Source organism: Melanerpes formicivorus, unplaced genomic scaffold, assembly GCF_026170545.1.
Source record: "Melanerpes formicivorus ecotype bairdi unplaced genomic scaffold, bMelFor1.0.p_v2 SCAF_4, whole genome shotgun sequence".
In the NCBI taxonomy this organism is placed as follows: domain Eukaryota; kingdom Metazoa; phylum Chordata; class Aves; order Piciformes; family Picidae; genus Melanerpes; species Melanerpes formicivorus.
The window spans coordinates 35304742-35320939 of NW_027142356.1; the positions used below are offsets into that span (position 1 = coordinate 35304742).

The window sequence follows — 16198 nt, forward strand, 5'->3', positions numbered from 1 at the left end:
GCATTGCAACTGTAACTGAAGGATGCAAAGTCTTGAGATCCAACTCCATGAATGGACAAGGAAGATTAAAGGGAGTAAGTGATGGAGATTTCTGTGAATAGAGAGTTGGAAGACAGTGCTATGGAGTAGAGCTTATATGTGCCTGAAGTAGAGCTTGTTGAGTCTTAAAAATGGATTGAGAGAAGGAAGATGTTTCTCAAATGGCATCTGATTTGGTTTGGCTAGTAGTATATTCTTGTCTTTGCAAGGAGGTGCTTGACAAACAAGGCCTGGCTTTTAGTCATGGTTTGGTATAACTTAGCTGCTCTGATCTGCCAAGAAAACATGGAACAATGGAGTAAGGATAGCTTCCAGCCAAAATAAACAGGGCAACAAACCCTCACTCTGCTTCACCTGATTTTTACTAGACCCTTTAGGCTGCCTAAGCGATAGCACTGAGCTTCCACAATGCTGGCCAAATTGTTCAGTGCTTGTGCCTGCTTCCTTACCAGAGTTTGTGGCTATTTCTATACTAACAAGTAAACACATGAAATGCTGGTTAGGTCATGTGGGAAAAAACAAACCTATATGTTCCTGCTGTTGTGCTGTCAACAGCTATCCATGATGCAGAGCCTGTGACAAGTCTGTGGTAATAGAGAAATTTTGCAATGGAAAAGTTGTCTAACATGGCAATGGCTTCCACTACTATAAATCATACTGCTGAGTGCTTTTATTGCCTTGGTTTTCTTAAGACACCATTGCATAGATTGTGTGGGTAGACCTACCCCTTGCTGTGCACAAGCTTGCTGTAGGTGTGACACTCCAGCCTAAGACTTGCATGTTCTCACCTGCAGATGAATCAAGCATCAGCATTCACTGGGTCTGTTGGGGCTGCTCTTGGCAGTTTGGATTTCTTGCACACAAACTCATTCATCTTTTCCTTTATTCTCTTTGATTTCCTACTTTTGTTATCTTTATTCTGTCAGTTTATATTTTGCTGTCTTTGAATGCTCAAGGGGAGCAATACCTGTTAATATTTTGTTCCACATTCTAAGGATTTTTTAATATATTATAATCATGAGCCACTATTTATTGCAGCAATCTTTGAGCTGCTAACTGTGTATCTGACAATACTCTCCAAACAAATCATGTAGCTCATTATTTTGTACAGTCTGTGTTGGATATTTTTATCAGTAGGCACTGGTACTGCAACACTTTCAGGTCTTGTTAATTGAGGAAGTAGGACTCTTGCCTATTTTATAGATGGGAACTGAGGCATGGAAGAGAAGATCACTTGGCCTGAAGCAATGTAAGAGCTCTGGCAGAGCAGGAAGTAGACTAAAGAGTTGGGCAAGCATCCAGGTGGAACTGTGGTTTGTTCCTATACCACATACAACTTCTTGCTCCTGTTTCCTCAAATGATTCTAATTGCTGCTTGAACAGTTTGGGAAAAGTACTTCACCTTATGGTGCTCAGAGTAAGATTAGCAAAGACCACTGAGCATGTTCCTGTAAAGCTCTTCTGTGTGCAGAGGTGAGGGATGGTCTCTGCTATCTTAACCTCTCTGGTGAAGAAAAAGAGCAGAAAAAGCACTTCCATGCTAGGTGTTATGCTGGGCTGTTGTAATGGTCTAGAATTTGATTGCTGCAGTGCAAGTATTTGTGGCTAAACTATACATGCATACTGAAATTGTTAGTGTGACTTCAAACTGTATCTTCTCTTGTGCTATAGTTTTCTTAAAAGTCACAGGAAGAGTCAGACCTTGCTGGTTTAAAATCACCTCTTAAGGCCAGAACCTGGAGCAATCCTTTATTTTAAAGAGGCATTATCAGTATGGGTAATGCAATTGAATTTAATCTCAAATTAGGACTAGGGGGAATGGAATGAAGCTGGAGGTGGGGAGATTCAGGCTAGATGTGAGGAGGAGGTTCTTCCCCATGAGAGTGGTGAAGCCCTGGAATGGGTTGTCCAGAGAGGTGGTTGAGGCCCCATCCCTGGAGGTGTTTAAGCCCAGGCTGGATGAGGCTCTGGCCAGCCTGATCTAGTGTGGGGTGTCCCTGCCCATGGCAGGGGAGTTGGAACTAGATGATCCTTGTGGTCCCTTCCAACCCTGACTGATACTATGATACTAAATATGGATTCAGAAATACCACCTTCATGAAATGTCAGCATTACTTCTGAACTTCCCTGCAGAAGCCTGCTCTGGGACAACAGCAGGCATTGTGCAGGTGAGGGAGTTTCGTTGCCTCGTTCTGTGCCATCCAGATGGCACAAACTTCTAAAATGAATTGGGAAAAATTCATCTTTTGCTTGTATTCAAGGACTGAGGCACAAAATGCTAATGTAAGGGCTCAGAGGGGAAATACAGTTCTCCTGCATATTTGAGAAAATGTGAAGCCCTTTCAGGAAAATCTAATAAACATAATCATCACAGGCTGCTGACACTAAGGAAAAAGCACCTCATTCGCTCTTTCTTTTATGCAGCCATTTGCTGGTCCCTACTGATTTTCAAATTGGATCACTGCAGTAAATTATCCCTGCCAGTACCTGTGAAAGAAAAGCACTGGGATCCATATTTGTTTAGTGCCGTGCTTAAATCAGCAAGAATGATAAATCTGATGGTCTGAAATTGGAAATACCAAGGGCTTTGCTCCAGTGAATGAGCAAGTATCTCCATTTGTAATTTATTGTGACCCTTTTCCACTGTATGTGCTTTGTATGTCAAATGTTTACTTTGAAACAAATTAAATTGTTTTCTGTATTGATAACAGCTATGGTTTTGTTGATGTTCTTTGGAATCAAATTGTGTAGGTTTGTGGATTTGTGGTGTTTCCCCCCCCCTCCCCTTTTCTGGATTGACAATGTTACTAATGCTGTGCTGTATAATTCAGGTCTCTCAAGTTTTAAGTTACTGACCAACAGCTTTCTGTGTTAAATGTTCTAGGTGCGTGTTGGTGGGTGAGTGGTTTGTTTCCTATGTTTTGTTGTATTTTGTGTATTTATAATGGTGCAGGATGCAGTGAGCTGCTGTGGCTTGCCATTTAGTTTTCTAGAGGAGGCTCTTCACCATGAGAGTGGTGAAACCCTGGAATGGGTTGTCCAGGGAGGTGGTCGAGGCCCCGTCCCTGGAGGTGTTTAAGAGCAGGCTGGATGAGGCTCTGGCCAGGCTGATCTAGTGTGGGGGAACTGGATGATCCTTGTGGTCCCTTCCAACCCTGAATGATACTGTGATACTGTGAAGGAAGATTAGGCTCTACACCAAAACTAAAAGTAGATGATCCCTGCCTCTAAGTCATTGGAGGTGTTCTGCTTTATGCCTTGCATAGGTAGCACCGAGACCTGTTGACATGGTCTAGTTAATGTGGTGGTGTTAGGTCATAGGCTGGACTTGATGATCTCAGAGGTTTATTGCAGACTCAGTCATTCTGTGATATAAAACAAAAATAAAATTACCTATGTGCTCAGTTTTCTGCCTTATTTTCAGTGCAGAAAGCTGGCTGTACAGCTGTGTTTTGGCAGGGCTCCCGTCCCTTTCATCTTAAAATAGGTTACTGTGTGACTAAGATTACATCCCACTGCCTAAAGAAGTGCCACGGCTGAACTGAAAATGAACTGCAGCTAGTGCTTGATTACTTGGAAATTATATTACTATAATAATTTGGTTTGCAACTAGTAAGCAAAAGTGTAAACCAATGTTGTTAATAATGCGACCCTGTGTTAGCCTTGTGGGCTAGGCTTAGCTCATTTGTGATGGCAGAGACTTCGCTTAAACCCCAGTGCCTACCAGAGGGCCTTCATTTTACCACACCTGGATAGCACCATACAGCTGTGACTTTGTAGAAGCAGTAGTGTGGATTGTATCCTAAGGAGCTGTGAAAGGCTTTGCTCTTGGAAGGCAGAGATGGTTAATTTGAGTTCATCTCCCTTTATCCCAGTTCCCATGTGCCTGACCATGATATCTTGCTATGAGATGAGTGAAGTGTTGCCAGAGTCTGTAGATTCCTGCCTGGAGTGAGGAAGCTGGTTTCCTTGAAAAGGGCAGATTGTGGCCTTTCCATTTGCTGTCTGTGTTCCTGTGAATTTTCACCCTTTGCCAATGTGAAGAGCAAGAATATATTGGATACAAATCTCATTTGCTTGAGGCTTCACAGGAAAATTGGGCTGAGAATCAGAAGTTATAAAGGTGCAGACTTAGATTATCCACAATGTCAATTAGAGTTTTCACGAAAGCAGAAATGGAGGAGGAAGAAGAAGAATGGGGACAAAAATAAGAAGGCAGAAGAGTTCAGCTCTGGATGAGAAGTATGGAAATCCTGCTGGGTGCTCTGTTGCTTTCACAACCCCCAAGTCACCATTCATGGTTTCATGCCATCAGTATCCTCTGGACAGTACTGAAGTTTGCTAAGTTATTTCTCATTTAGTCTCTATTAAAATACTGTTGGTAAGCATTTCCAGGTGCTTTCACACTGTACAAGAACTGACAGGCTGGTCATGGATTATTTAAGGTGGAAAACAGCTGCAGTGGAATTATGTGTGATTGTCCATTATATTTGAAGCTACTGTAGTGGAAAATTAGAGAAATAAACAATTACTATGGTCTATAATTACTACTGGGCCTCATGATTGATTGGTTTGGGGGTTTTGTTTGTTCCCTGTTGCTTTGCTGCATTTTTATAGTGGCATTCTGGTGGCATGTCCTGATGTCTTGATGTGTGTGTGATTCTCTATGCAAAGACATGGATCAATTTACTATCGGACTGTCATGCTTGGAGTATGGTTTTGGTTACAGTTTGAGCTGGGTGTAGTTTGTCAAGACCATTGCAAGACAACCTTGTTGGTTCACGAATTGAGGCCTTGAGCAACCTGGTCTAGTGGAAGGTGTCCCTGTCCATGTAAAGGGGGTTGGAACTAGATGAGCTTTAAATTCAATTCCAACCTAACCCATTCTATGAATCTATGAACTGCTCTTATCCTCTGCAGTAATATGCAGAACAAGCTTCCTGCATCAGGTCTCATCCAACCTGGCCTTGAACACCTCCAGGGAGGGGTCAATTCTTTCAGTGCCTTGTGTCTGATATATCTAGTACTGTTTTTTAAGAGTTTTCATCTATTTTTCTCCAGTAGCAGCAGAGGGTCACTAGCTGCCTGGCTGCTGCTGGGGTTGAAAGGGCTGGTTGAATGCTGTACTCAGTTCAAGGCAGTGAAGGTGACTCTACTGGTGTACAGGTGAATGAACTGGATGTGACTGATGAAAAACACCCATGTGCTGGCAATCAAAGATACTTGCTTCTAGTTTAAGTTGGTCTTTGGCCCAGTGACTGTGGAATAACTTTGTAGACCTACATGACTCAGTGGAGCAGGCTTCTCTACATTCACCTTTTGTGCTTTGGAAGAATCATTTCCCTCATGCACCTGCCTGCCAGGAAGCATTGTATATTTTTCTGTTACTTTAAAATATTCTGCCTGGAAAACTTAAAGCCATTTGGAATCTCTGGCCACTTCATGTATTCAAACACTTTTGTTTTTTTACTGTCAGTAGGTATTTTCTTGCTGTTTTCTTGATCCTACACAAGTGTGTAGGATCATAAAAAGTATAAAATCCAAACAGTCTCTTAGAAAAACCTTGCTATGCTCTATGAAAGGCACACAAGGCAGGGTGTTGCTGGAATCCCAAAGAGTAATTTAAACTACATTAAGTTGTGCCAGGTGCTGCACTTTGGCCACAGCAACCCCATGCAGAGCTACAGGCTGGGGTCAGAGTGGCTGGAGAGCAGCCAGGCAGAAAGGGACCTGGGGGTGCTGGTTGATAGTAGGCTGAACATGAGCCAGTAGTGTGCCCAGGTGGCCAAGAAGGCCGATGGTATCCTGGCCTGCATCAAGAATAGTGTGGCCAGCAGGGGCAGGGAAGTCATTCTGCCTTGTACTCAGCACTGGTTAGGCCACACCTTGAGTCCTGTGTCCAGTTCTGGGCTACTCAGTGTAGGAAAGATGTTGAGTTGCTGGAATTTGTCCCGAGAAGGGCAACAAAGTTGGGAGGGGTCTGGAGCACAGCCCTGTGAGGAGAGGCTGAGGGTTGCTTAGCCTGGAGAAGAGGAGACTCAGGGGTGACCTTATTGCTGTCTACAACTACCTGAAGGGGGGTTGTAGACAGGCAGAGGTTGGTCTCTTCTCCCAGGCAGCCAGCACCAGAACAAGAGGACACAGTCTCAAGCTGCACCAGTGGAGGTTTAGGCAGGATGTTAGGAAGAAATTCTTCATGGAGAGGGAGCGATTGCCCATTGAAATGGGCTGCCTGGGGAGGTAGTGGAATTGCCATCATTGGAGTTGTTTAGGAAGAGACTGGATGGGGTGCTTGGTGCCATGGTTTAGTTGATTAGGTGATGTTGGATGATAGGTTGGACTCGATCTTGAAGGTCTCTTCCAACCTGGTTTATTCTATTCTATCTTCACACAACAGATACATGAACAACCTCTGTTGCCTAGCCAGAGGCTTGGATGGCACTGAAGCCACTGAACAAGCATGGCATATATAAAAAAATACTCTTTTTTTAATCAGGCCTTAGTTTAGGAGCTTGAATGGCAATGGGTTTGGTTTTTTTTTTTCCTTAGACCAGATTGATTTCTTTTAATAAGGATTTAAAGTAGATATTGAGTAACCATTATTCAAAATGAAACCTTAGATGCAATTGCAATTATACTGAATGAGAAAGACCACCTCACTTATTTGTCATGGCTACATGTAGTAGCCTTTGGCCATGGGCAAAGAGTTGTGAATAATAAAGTTGGGATGTGTTAAAATGTATAAACTGCTCCCTGTAATTCAGGGTGCTTCCCCATTCATTGCTAGTGATTGGTAATGGTCATGATGCTCATGAATAAGGATTTGAGGGTTTTATCTTGTGATGCTGCTGTTGCCTGCCATGAGGCATGGCAATTTATTGTCAATTACTTTTGGTATTCAGCTGTCCCATGCTGAAGAGGCTGTTATTGGTGCTCTTTTGCCTGTTCTTTGTCTCCTTCCCCAGGTTTGTGTGTTAACCAATAGAAAACTTCATACAGAGCCCTTATGTCCTGGTGAACTGCCACTCTGGTGCTGTGTACCACTATGTCCATAGTATCTAGCTTTATTATTCTCCTTCCTGTTTCATATTTACCAGACAAAGCAAACTGACTTAATTCAGCTGGGTAATGGAATATGAAATAGTTTAGTAAGTCCATTTGTTTTTGGATAGGAAATGGTAAGCTTGCAATGCAGCAGTTTGCTATACTCTTGGAAGACAAGCTGAGACTCTTCAGGAATTACAAATGTTTCAAGAATTTCTGTAGCCTTTCAAATATTTTTATGTAGGGAAAAGAAAAGAGACTCTGTTAACCTCACATGTTTTCCTTCCCTTTACTGTTAAGTCTCTTGACAAAATAACAAGCAGCCAGCAAAACACCAGCTGCATGTGAGACCCAAGTAAAACTGGTGAATTGCCCTCACCTTTCCTACAACTACTTGCAGTCAATTCTGTACTTAACTCCATCGCTGTACATCTGGTACTTAATGATGCAGCATCTGTTGCAACAGTCCTGATCGACTTGGTGTGGCTGTGATTGGACTACTGGGAAAGTGGGTGGTAATTATTTTATGCAAGTGTTTTAGCTCCATCTTCAACCTTCTAGGAAAACTTGTGTTGGCAATGCTAATTACTGCCTGGCTGGTGAAGAAGCTATGTGCCTGCAAACCTTGTGTAAAATCTAATTGGTGATGTTCAAGACAGGCAGGGTAATCATTCTCCTCAGTGATCAAATGCTTTGTGGCCTACCAGGTACATTAATTATCCAAATTCCCTGCCATGCTAACTTCTGGAGAGCTCCCATGTTCTTCCCAGCGTGCAAATGAAGGCAAGGGAGCCAGAGACATTTTGTCAGCTGTGTAGATCAAAACTGTTCAGGAAAAACTTTAAATTGCTCAAATAATAACTTTTTAAAAGAAGCATGTAATCTGTTGCCAGTGGGACTAATTACATACACGGTCCCAAGCCAGACTGTAGGCGAGATGTTAGAGCACACACAGGGTGGATGCAAGACGACAGCCTAACCCTCTTGACTTGCATGATCCTTTGCAGGGTGTATTTTAGGGAAAGTGTGTTTAATCTCATTTATCAGCACAGATTTGGGAAGCACGTTTTAGGGGAGAGCTTAGGGTAGGGGAGAGCACTGTCACAAAAATCTTATCATTTTAAGAATGATGTTGAGTTGCTGGAACAGGCCCAGAGAAGGGCAACAAGGCTGGGGAGGGGTTTGAGTCGCAGCCCTACGAGGAGAGGCTGAGAGAGCTGGGGTTGTATTAGCCTGGAGAAGAGGAGGCTCAGAGGAGACTTTATTGCTCTCTGCAAGAAGCCAGGTGGGGGTTGGTGTCTTCTCCCAGGCAACCTGTGACAGAACAAGAGAACAAAGTCTCAAGCTGTGTCAGGGGAGGTTTAGGCTGGATGTTAGGAAAAAATTCTTCATAGAAAGAGAGATTGGCCATTGGAATGTGCTGCCCGGGGAGGTGGTGGAGTCACCATCACTGGAAGTGTTTAAAAAGAGACTTGCTGCAGCACTTGGTGCCATGGTTTAGTTGATTAGATGGTGTTGGGTGATAGGTTGGACTCGATCTAAAAGGTCTTTTCCAACCTGGTTAATTCTGTAAATATTCTGTAAATTTTAGCATAGGTGTTTTAATGTCATTACTTTAAATCCCATATTGTTAGGCTTTTTTTACCTATGCTGCCAAGTTTAGCATGCATGTGCAGAATCACAGGGTCAACCAGGTTGGAAGAGACCTCCAAGATCATCAAGTCCAACCGATCACTCGACCCTAATTAATCAACCGGTCCATGGCACTAAGTGCCTCATCCAGTCTCTTCTCAAACACCTCCCTGGGCAGCATATTCCAACGGGCAACCTCTCTTTCTGTGAAGACTGTTATTTCTAAGACCAAGCTCAAACTTCCCCTTGCACATCCTCTTGTTCTGTTGCTGAACTATATTATGTCTTTATTACGAGTAGTAAAGGAGCAGCTCCTGAGCAAGGCGCGCTCCCGAGGAGTCCCTCAGGCGCAGCCTCGCGGGAGGAGGCGCCAAACAGGTTGTCAAACTGCAGCGCGGGGTCAGACGCGGCCACCGGGCTGGGCTGAGCTGAGCCGCGTCTCGGCGCGGCCTGGGCGGTCGCTCCGCGCAGCCGCAGCAGGCGGGGCGGGTGAGTCAGTGGGGGTGTCGCTCGCGCCCGCCGGCCCTCAGGTCCCTCCGCACATCCGGGTGCCGCGGCGCCGCCCACCGCCGGCCTCCCGGGTCCCAGCCGCCGCCGGGGGCCAGCGGGGCCGCGTCGCAGCAGCGCCCGGGGGTCTCCGATGCGAATCGCAGCCCGCTCGCCGGCCGCTGGCGTGCGGCGGGCAGCGGCTGGGCTCCGGTCGCCGCCATGATGCCGGCCCTGGCAGCCCAGCGGCGGGGCTGCCGCGGCCTCTACCGCCTGTACCTGCGGTGCCAGGCGCCGCCGCTACCCCGCGCCTGCCACGGTGAGTCCCTCAGGGCCCGGCGGGCTGCCGGGAGGTCCCCGGCGCGGACTGGGCGAGACTGGGCTCTCCTAGGCTGGCGGACCCCCGCTTTCTCCGGTGGAGTCTCACAGGAAGCCGTAGTGAGGCTTCAGGCAGTGACACCGTCCCCGGCTGTGGGGCATCTGCGGGCCGGGAGCCGCCGGAGAGCGCCGAGCGCAGGCTGCCAGCCGACAACCGGCTTTTAAAACAGAGGCGATTCCTCAAGTCGTAGCTGCCTCGGTAGGCGAGGTGTATCCTGCCGAGCAGCGAGCAGCCTTCCCGCGGGTGCTGGCAGACACCCGCTGTAGGCCTGCTGCCCTGCTGGCCCCGGCCTTATGTAAAACTGATACGTCATGCCCTGCTCGGGGGTGAAGTGTGCAGTTACCAGATCAAAACGAAGCGTGGTCTTGCAGGGTTGGTGCTGGGCTGAGGAGTGAGCCCCTAGAGCACAGCCCCCGTGAGATTCGGCTCGGCTGTAGGGCTGAGGTTTCTTTCCTTTGGGCCACAGCCTCCAGGCATTCAAATTCTGACCCGTTTTATTCACCTCAACACTTGTGGTCGAATGGCAGCAAACACCCTTTTTCTTTAACGGTTTGTTGTGTGTGCATGCATTAGCAGGGGGAACAAAAATAACCTTTTGAACGTGCTGATTAAGTTCCCCTTTTTTCAAAGCTTAGGAAACAACACTGCTCATCTTGGGCCATATATTTGCTGTGGTGTTTTATGAGTTAACAGAGTTTTATGAGTTGTATTCAGTAACCTCCCCGAGGTGTTGATTTTCCTGTTTTTTTTTTGGTCATATCAGCAATGACTTAACAGTCAATAAGAGCTTACAGGACCTTTTTTTTGGTTCAGTGGCTCTTCTGTAAGGTTCAGATTGGTGCATGCACACGTACTGTAGAGGACTAGAATGAAAGCTGTCGAGACTTCCATGGACTAAATAGGCTTTGTAAAAGGCTGTCATCTTGTGAGAGGTGCATTATTCATATATGATTAGTCATACTTTGAGTAACTTGATTTACCAGCACTACTTAATCTATGGTTATTTTTAAAGGTAGTCATTCTTTCAATGAGTGCTTTCTAAGGCAGCCAGTTTGCCTGCTGCATTTCTGGTTGGAGGAGTTGTGTATCTACAGAAGTGTGTACGGTGGCCAAAAGAAGCTGGGTGCTAATACAGGTTGGCCCTCATGGCATACAACTCAGCTTTTGGCTACTCTGTAGAAACTGAAGAGGGCTTTTGCAGGCTAGGCATTTTTAACATGTTTGTCTGGCAGTCTGCCTGCTGTGGATGTTGCAGAATTTAAGGTTCTTCTGCAACAATGTTGGTGTGCTCTCCTGTGGAATTTCTGTAATGGGTTGCTCTTGGTCTGTAATGCAGAGTTCAGTTTTATTTGGCAAGGTGTGGCTTGTGCAGAGTGTTTACAAAGAGTGAAGTGAATGCCCTGGCTGCCACCCTGGCTTGGTGGTTTTGTAGTGGCCTGTATTTGTCCTTTTATCAGTAGCTGTTTTTTGCTGAGGAAGTATAGCTAGAGCAGAATTTAATGTATTATCAAGCCACTCTTATCAAATAGCTATGCATCACCTGTTGGGGTTTTGTTTGGTTGTTCTTTTCCCCTTTAAGATCATCTAGAGGTCTTTGGTACTGTGTGAGGGTAAAACCCTAATGCTAGAATAAAGTTTAAAAGTGGATGTTTGAAGGGAGGCAGTGAAAGCATTCTGTGTACTCCCATTTTGTGATTCCAAAGAATGGGCGAAGTAAGCACAGATCAGTACTAAAAAGCTGTCTTTCAATAATATATATGGATGTAACTGGACCACTTTCCCTTCTTTTTCTTCCCAAAATGGTTTCCTGAAGCATCTTTTCCCTTTTTCCCCCCCCTCTCTCCTCTGTTAGGATGGCAAGCATCAATGAAAAGTGGGAGTCTGTCTTATATTGTACCATGCAATCGTCTGCCTGTGCAGTTGATAAGTCAAGTGAGAGTTTATACATCCAGTGGTCAGAAAAAAGATCTTGGATCAGAAGACAGAAGTGGATCAACCCCTGAAGAAACCCCAAATAAAGCTGGAACAGGTAGCACTCAATTAAAATAAATATAAGAAGTATATGTATTGAAAAACTGATAACTTATTCTTCCCCCCAGCTGTGTGCTATTATGGCTGCAGAGTTCTTAGTACTGTTTTGCTTGTGGGCATCTATATATAAATTTCAAATGCAGAAGCAGGAAGGAATGCTGAAACTTAATTCTTTGCCATTGCAGTATTGAAAGGATTTAAATTTAGGGAGTAATCAAATTTAATGTGGTGGTGATAAAATGTGGATGTCAGAAGGGATTAGGTAAGTTAAGGGAGAAGAAGTGGAATGCATTGCTTGTCTTTTCACCACTTTGCTTGCTTACTTGAATTCTTTTTGTGGCATTGCAGGTTAGTGGTGTGAAACCAACTAGTGATGAAGATAATTAAGTGTGAATATTGAGTACTGTGTCTTCTGCAGGTCAGGCCATAGGTGACATAGATGATGAGAGAGTGGTGGTGAACGGTGTCACATCCAGCTGGCGGCCAGTCACCAGTGGTGTCCCCCAGGGATCAGTGCTGGGCCCCATCCTCTTTAACATCTTCATTGATGATCTGGATGAGGGGGTCGAGTCAGTCATCAGCAAGTTTGCAGATGACACCAAGTTAGGAGCAGATGTTAGTCAGTTAGAGGGTAGAAAGGCTCTGCAGAGGAACCTCGACCGACTGGACAGATGGGCAGAGTCCAATGGGATGGCATTCAACAAGTCCAAGTGCCGAGTGCTGCACTTTGGCTACGGCAATCCCATGCGGAGCTACAGGCTGGGGTCGGAGTGGCTGAGAGCTGCCAAACAGAGAGGGACCTGGGGGTGCTGATCGACAGCTGCCTGAATATGAGCCAGCAGTGTGCCCAGGTGGCCAAGAAGGCCAATGGCATCCTGGCCTGCATTAAGAATAGTGTGGCCAGCAGGAGCAGGGAAGTCATTCTGCCCCTGTACTCTGCTTTGTTTAGGCCGCACCTTGAGTCCTGTGTCCAGTTCTGGGCCCCTCAGTTTAAGAAGGACATTGAGACACTTGAACGTGTCCAGAGAAGGGCAACAAGGCTGGGGAGAGGCCTTGAGCACAAGCCCTAAGAGGAAAGGCTGAGGGAGCTGGGATTGTTTAGCCTGGAGAAGAGGAGGCTCAGGGGTGACCTCATTGCCCTCTACAACTACCTGAAAGGTGGTTGTAGCCAGGAAGGGGTTGGTCTCTTCTCTCAGGCAACCAGCACCAGAACAAGGGGACACAGTCTCAAGCTGCGCCAGGGGAGATTTAGACTCGAGGTGAGGAGGAAGTTCTTCACCGAGCGAGTCATTCGGCATTGGAATGTGCTGCCCAGGGAGGTGGTGGAGTCACCATCCCTGGAGGCGTTCAAGGGGAGATTGGACGTGGCACTTGATGCCATGGTCTAGTCATGGGGTCTGTGTTGATAGGTTGGACTCGATGATCCTCGAGGTCTCTTCCAACCTTAGTTATACTGTGATACTGTGACTGGTAAAGAAGGCTAAGCTGTTTCATCTGCTAGAGCTCTCTTATCTGACATTTGTCAGAACTGCAGCATTCACATTGAAATCTTGATAAAATGAACACAACCAGACCCTTCTTGCTGTTTGATTGTCAGTCTTGTGTGAGTTAAGTGCTTGTGAAATTCAGAACTGTCTTCTTGCTCCATTGTAGCATCCTCTTTTTTCCTTCTGCTTTCTAAGTGTAGGACTGCAGAGATGCGTATTTGTAAGACTACCATGCTTAGGAGATAAGAGATGTTTTCAAAAATGAAAGCTCTCTTTCTGTGTGCCTTTGTCTAAAATTCGGTGACCTGCTAAAGACAATGTTCTTCTCTTCATTGTCAGGTTAGCAGATACTTATTCTTCAGTGAATTGTAAGTTCCTGAGCCTTGCAGTAGTCTGTAAAAGTTACTAACTGTAGCCATTCAAGGATGTTACTTTTCTGATGTTTTGAAGTACAAAAGTGGATCTTAGATGTTAGTGTAACAATTGGATGTTATTTCTTATGTCTGTGGTTGAATTTTAGAATAGAATAGAATTAACCAGGTTGGAAAAGACCTTTGAGATCATCAAGTCCAACCTATCACCCAACACCATCTAATCAACTAAACCATGGCACCAAGCACCCCATCCAGTCTCTTTCTAAACACCTCCAGTGATGGTGACTCCACCACCTCCCTGGGCAGCACATTCCAATGGCAAATCACTCTTTCTATGAAGAACTTCTTCCTAACATCCAGCCTAAGCCTCCCCTGATGCACCTTGAGACTGTGTCCTCTTGTTCTGGTGCTGGCTGCCCGGGAGAAGAGACCAACCCCCACCTGGCTATAATACTTAACATCATTGATGCTTCTTGGAAAGTCTTGAGCTGAAGATGGTTGCTAGAGGATAACCTTCTTGTAGAAGTATGTGTGCCTGAATGAAGTGAAAGGCTGTGGAGCCAGTTGTAGTTCTTGGTGCCTTACGGGTTCATAGTGTGTGGTTATTGGTGTTAAAAATCAGATGTGTCAAAACAGCCTAGCACCTATTGCTTTCAGGATTGCCGTAAGTTTATACAGTTGTTGACTGTCATCAGAAGGGGTGTCCCACCTTCTTCCACCCCAGTCTGATTATTCCCTCTTGTGCTGGCATTACTGATGTGTAGGCTTGTTTTGTGACAAATGAATTGCTTTTTTGTTTGCAGAGGTAGGCTGGATCAGTAAACTGATCCTGCTCCCTGTCTCTAAAATGGTCAGCAGAGAGATGATCTGGATGAGGGCATTGAGTCCATCATCAGTAAATTTGCTGACGACACCAAGCCGGGGACAGGAGTTGATCTGCTGGAGGGTAGAGAGGCTCTGCAGAGGGACCTCGACAGGCTGGACAGATGGGCAGAGTCCAACGGCATGAGATTGAACACATCCAAGTGCCGGGTTCTGCACATCGGCCACAACAACCCCATGCAGTGCTACAGGCTGGGGTCAGAGTGGCTGGAGAGCAGCCAGGTGGAGAGGGACCTGGGGGTGCTGGTTGATGGTAGGCTGAACATGAGCCTGCAGTGTGCCCAGGCAGCCAAGAGGGCCAGTGGCATCCTGGCCTGGATCAGGAACAGTGTGGCCAGCAGGAGCAGGGAGGTCATTCTGCCCCTGTACACTGCACTGGTTAGGCCACACCTCGAGTACTGTGTCCAGTTCTGGGCCCCTCAGTTTAGGAAGGAGGTTGACTTGCTGGAATGAGTCCAGAGAAGGGCAAGGAAGTTGGTGAGGGGTTTGGAACACAAGCCCTATGAGGAGAGACTGAGGGAGCTGGGATTGCTCAGCCTGGAGAAGAGGAGACTCAGGGGTGACCTTATCACTCTCTACAACTACCTGAAGGGAGGTTGTAGACAGGCGGATGATGGTCTCTTCTCCCAGGCAGCCAGTACCAGAACAAGAGGACACAGTCTCAGGCTGCGCCAGGGGAGGTTCAGGTTGGATGTTAGGAAGAAGTTCTATACAGAGAGAGTGATTGCCCTTTGGAATGGGCTGCCCAGGGAGGTGGTGGAGTTGCCATCATTGGAGGTGTTCAGGAGGAGACTTGATGGGGTGCTTGGTGCCATGGGTTAGCTGTTTGAGTGGGTTGGATTGGTTGATGGGTTGGACACGATGATCTTGAAGGTCTCTTCCAACCTGGTTTGGTTTATTCTAAGTAAAGGTTTATTCTAAATAAAGAGTTGCAGTCCTTTGTGGCAGCGTAGCATTGAATCATAGTCAGCCTTGACTGGAACTGCACCATATGGGCACCATGAGACTTTTGCTGTATGTGGGGGCTGAGGTGTGCAAGTGTAGATGAAATTGCAGCCTAGAGATACTGTGCATAGATGAACAGTCCCTTTGAAATTTGTTTTTGGATGCATACTGTTTAAACCCTTCATATAGGTAGTGTTTTCTATGGCCCAGAATGGTTTGTTATGCATTATGGACATGTTACTGTTTATTTTTAAAAAAATGTGATATTTTAATAGGATTCTGAAAAAGTATTACAATGTTTGTAAGGATTGACATTTTTTCCCAGCAACTAAATATTTAGCAAATAACAGATCTCCCTTACTTTATCAGTAAACTTGGAAAAAATACTTTTCCTGTTAATGTGATACTGCAAATACTGTATTCAACTTGAAAGTTCTGTCATACCAGCCTCTGCTTGTCTGAAGTTCATAGTATCATAGTATCAGTCAGGGTTGGAAGGGACCACAAGGATCATCCAGTTCCAACCCCCCTGCCATGGGCAGGGACACCCCACACTAGATCAGGCTGGCCAGAGCTTCATCCAGCCTGGGCTTAAACACCTCCAGGGATGGGGCCTCAACCACCTCCCTGGACAACCCATTCCAGGGCTTCACCACTCTCATGGGGAAGAACCTCCTCCTCACATCCAGCCTGAATCTCCCCACCTCCAGCTTCATTCCATTCCCCCTAGTCCTATCACTACCTGAGATCCTGAGAAGTCCCTCCCCAGCCTTCCTGTAGGCCCCCTTCAGATACTGGAAGGCCACAATTAGGTCACCTGGGACCCTTCTCTTCTCCAGACTGTACAGCCCCAACTCCTTCAGTCTGTCCTCATAGATGAGGTGCTCCAGCCCTCTGAT

At 46.0% G+C, this 16198-nt stretch overlaps 1 protein-coding gene across 2 annotated transcripts in view; it reads left to right on the plus strand.

Moving 5' to 3' along the window:
• The first annotated feature begins 9249 nt into the window (after positions 1-9249).
• Positions 9250-16198, plus strand: part of SLC30A9 (solute carrier family 30 member 9) — a 46558-nt gene continuing 39609 nt past the window's right edge. Inside the window, exons 1-2 of one of the 2 annotated variants that reach the window (XM_068137625.1) lie at positions 9250-9520; positions 11433-11609. In XM_068137625.1, coding sequence (XP_067993726.1) covers positions 9424-9520; positions 11433-11609 — 274 coding nt within the window. In that variant the 5' untranslated portion in view covers positions 9250-9423. The remainder of the gene's footprint in view (positions 9521-11432; positions 11610-16198) is intronic. The other variant, XM_068137624.1, reaches the window with a different exon arrangement.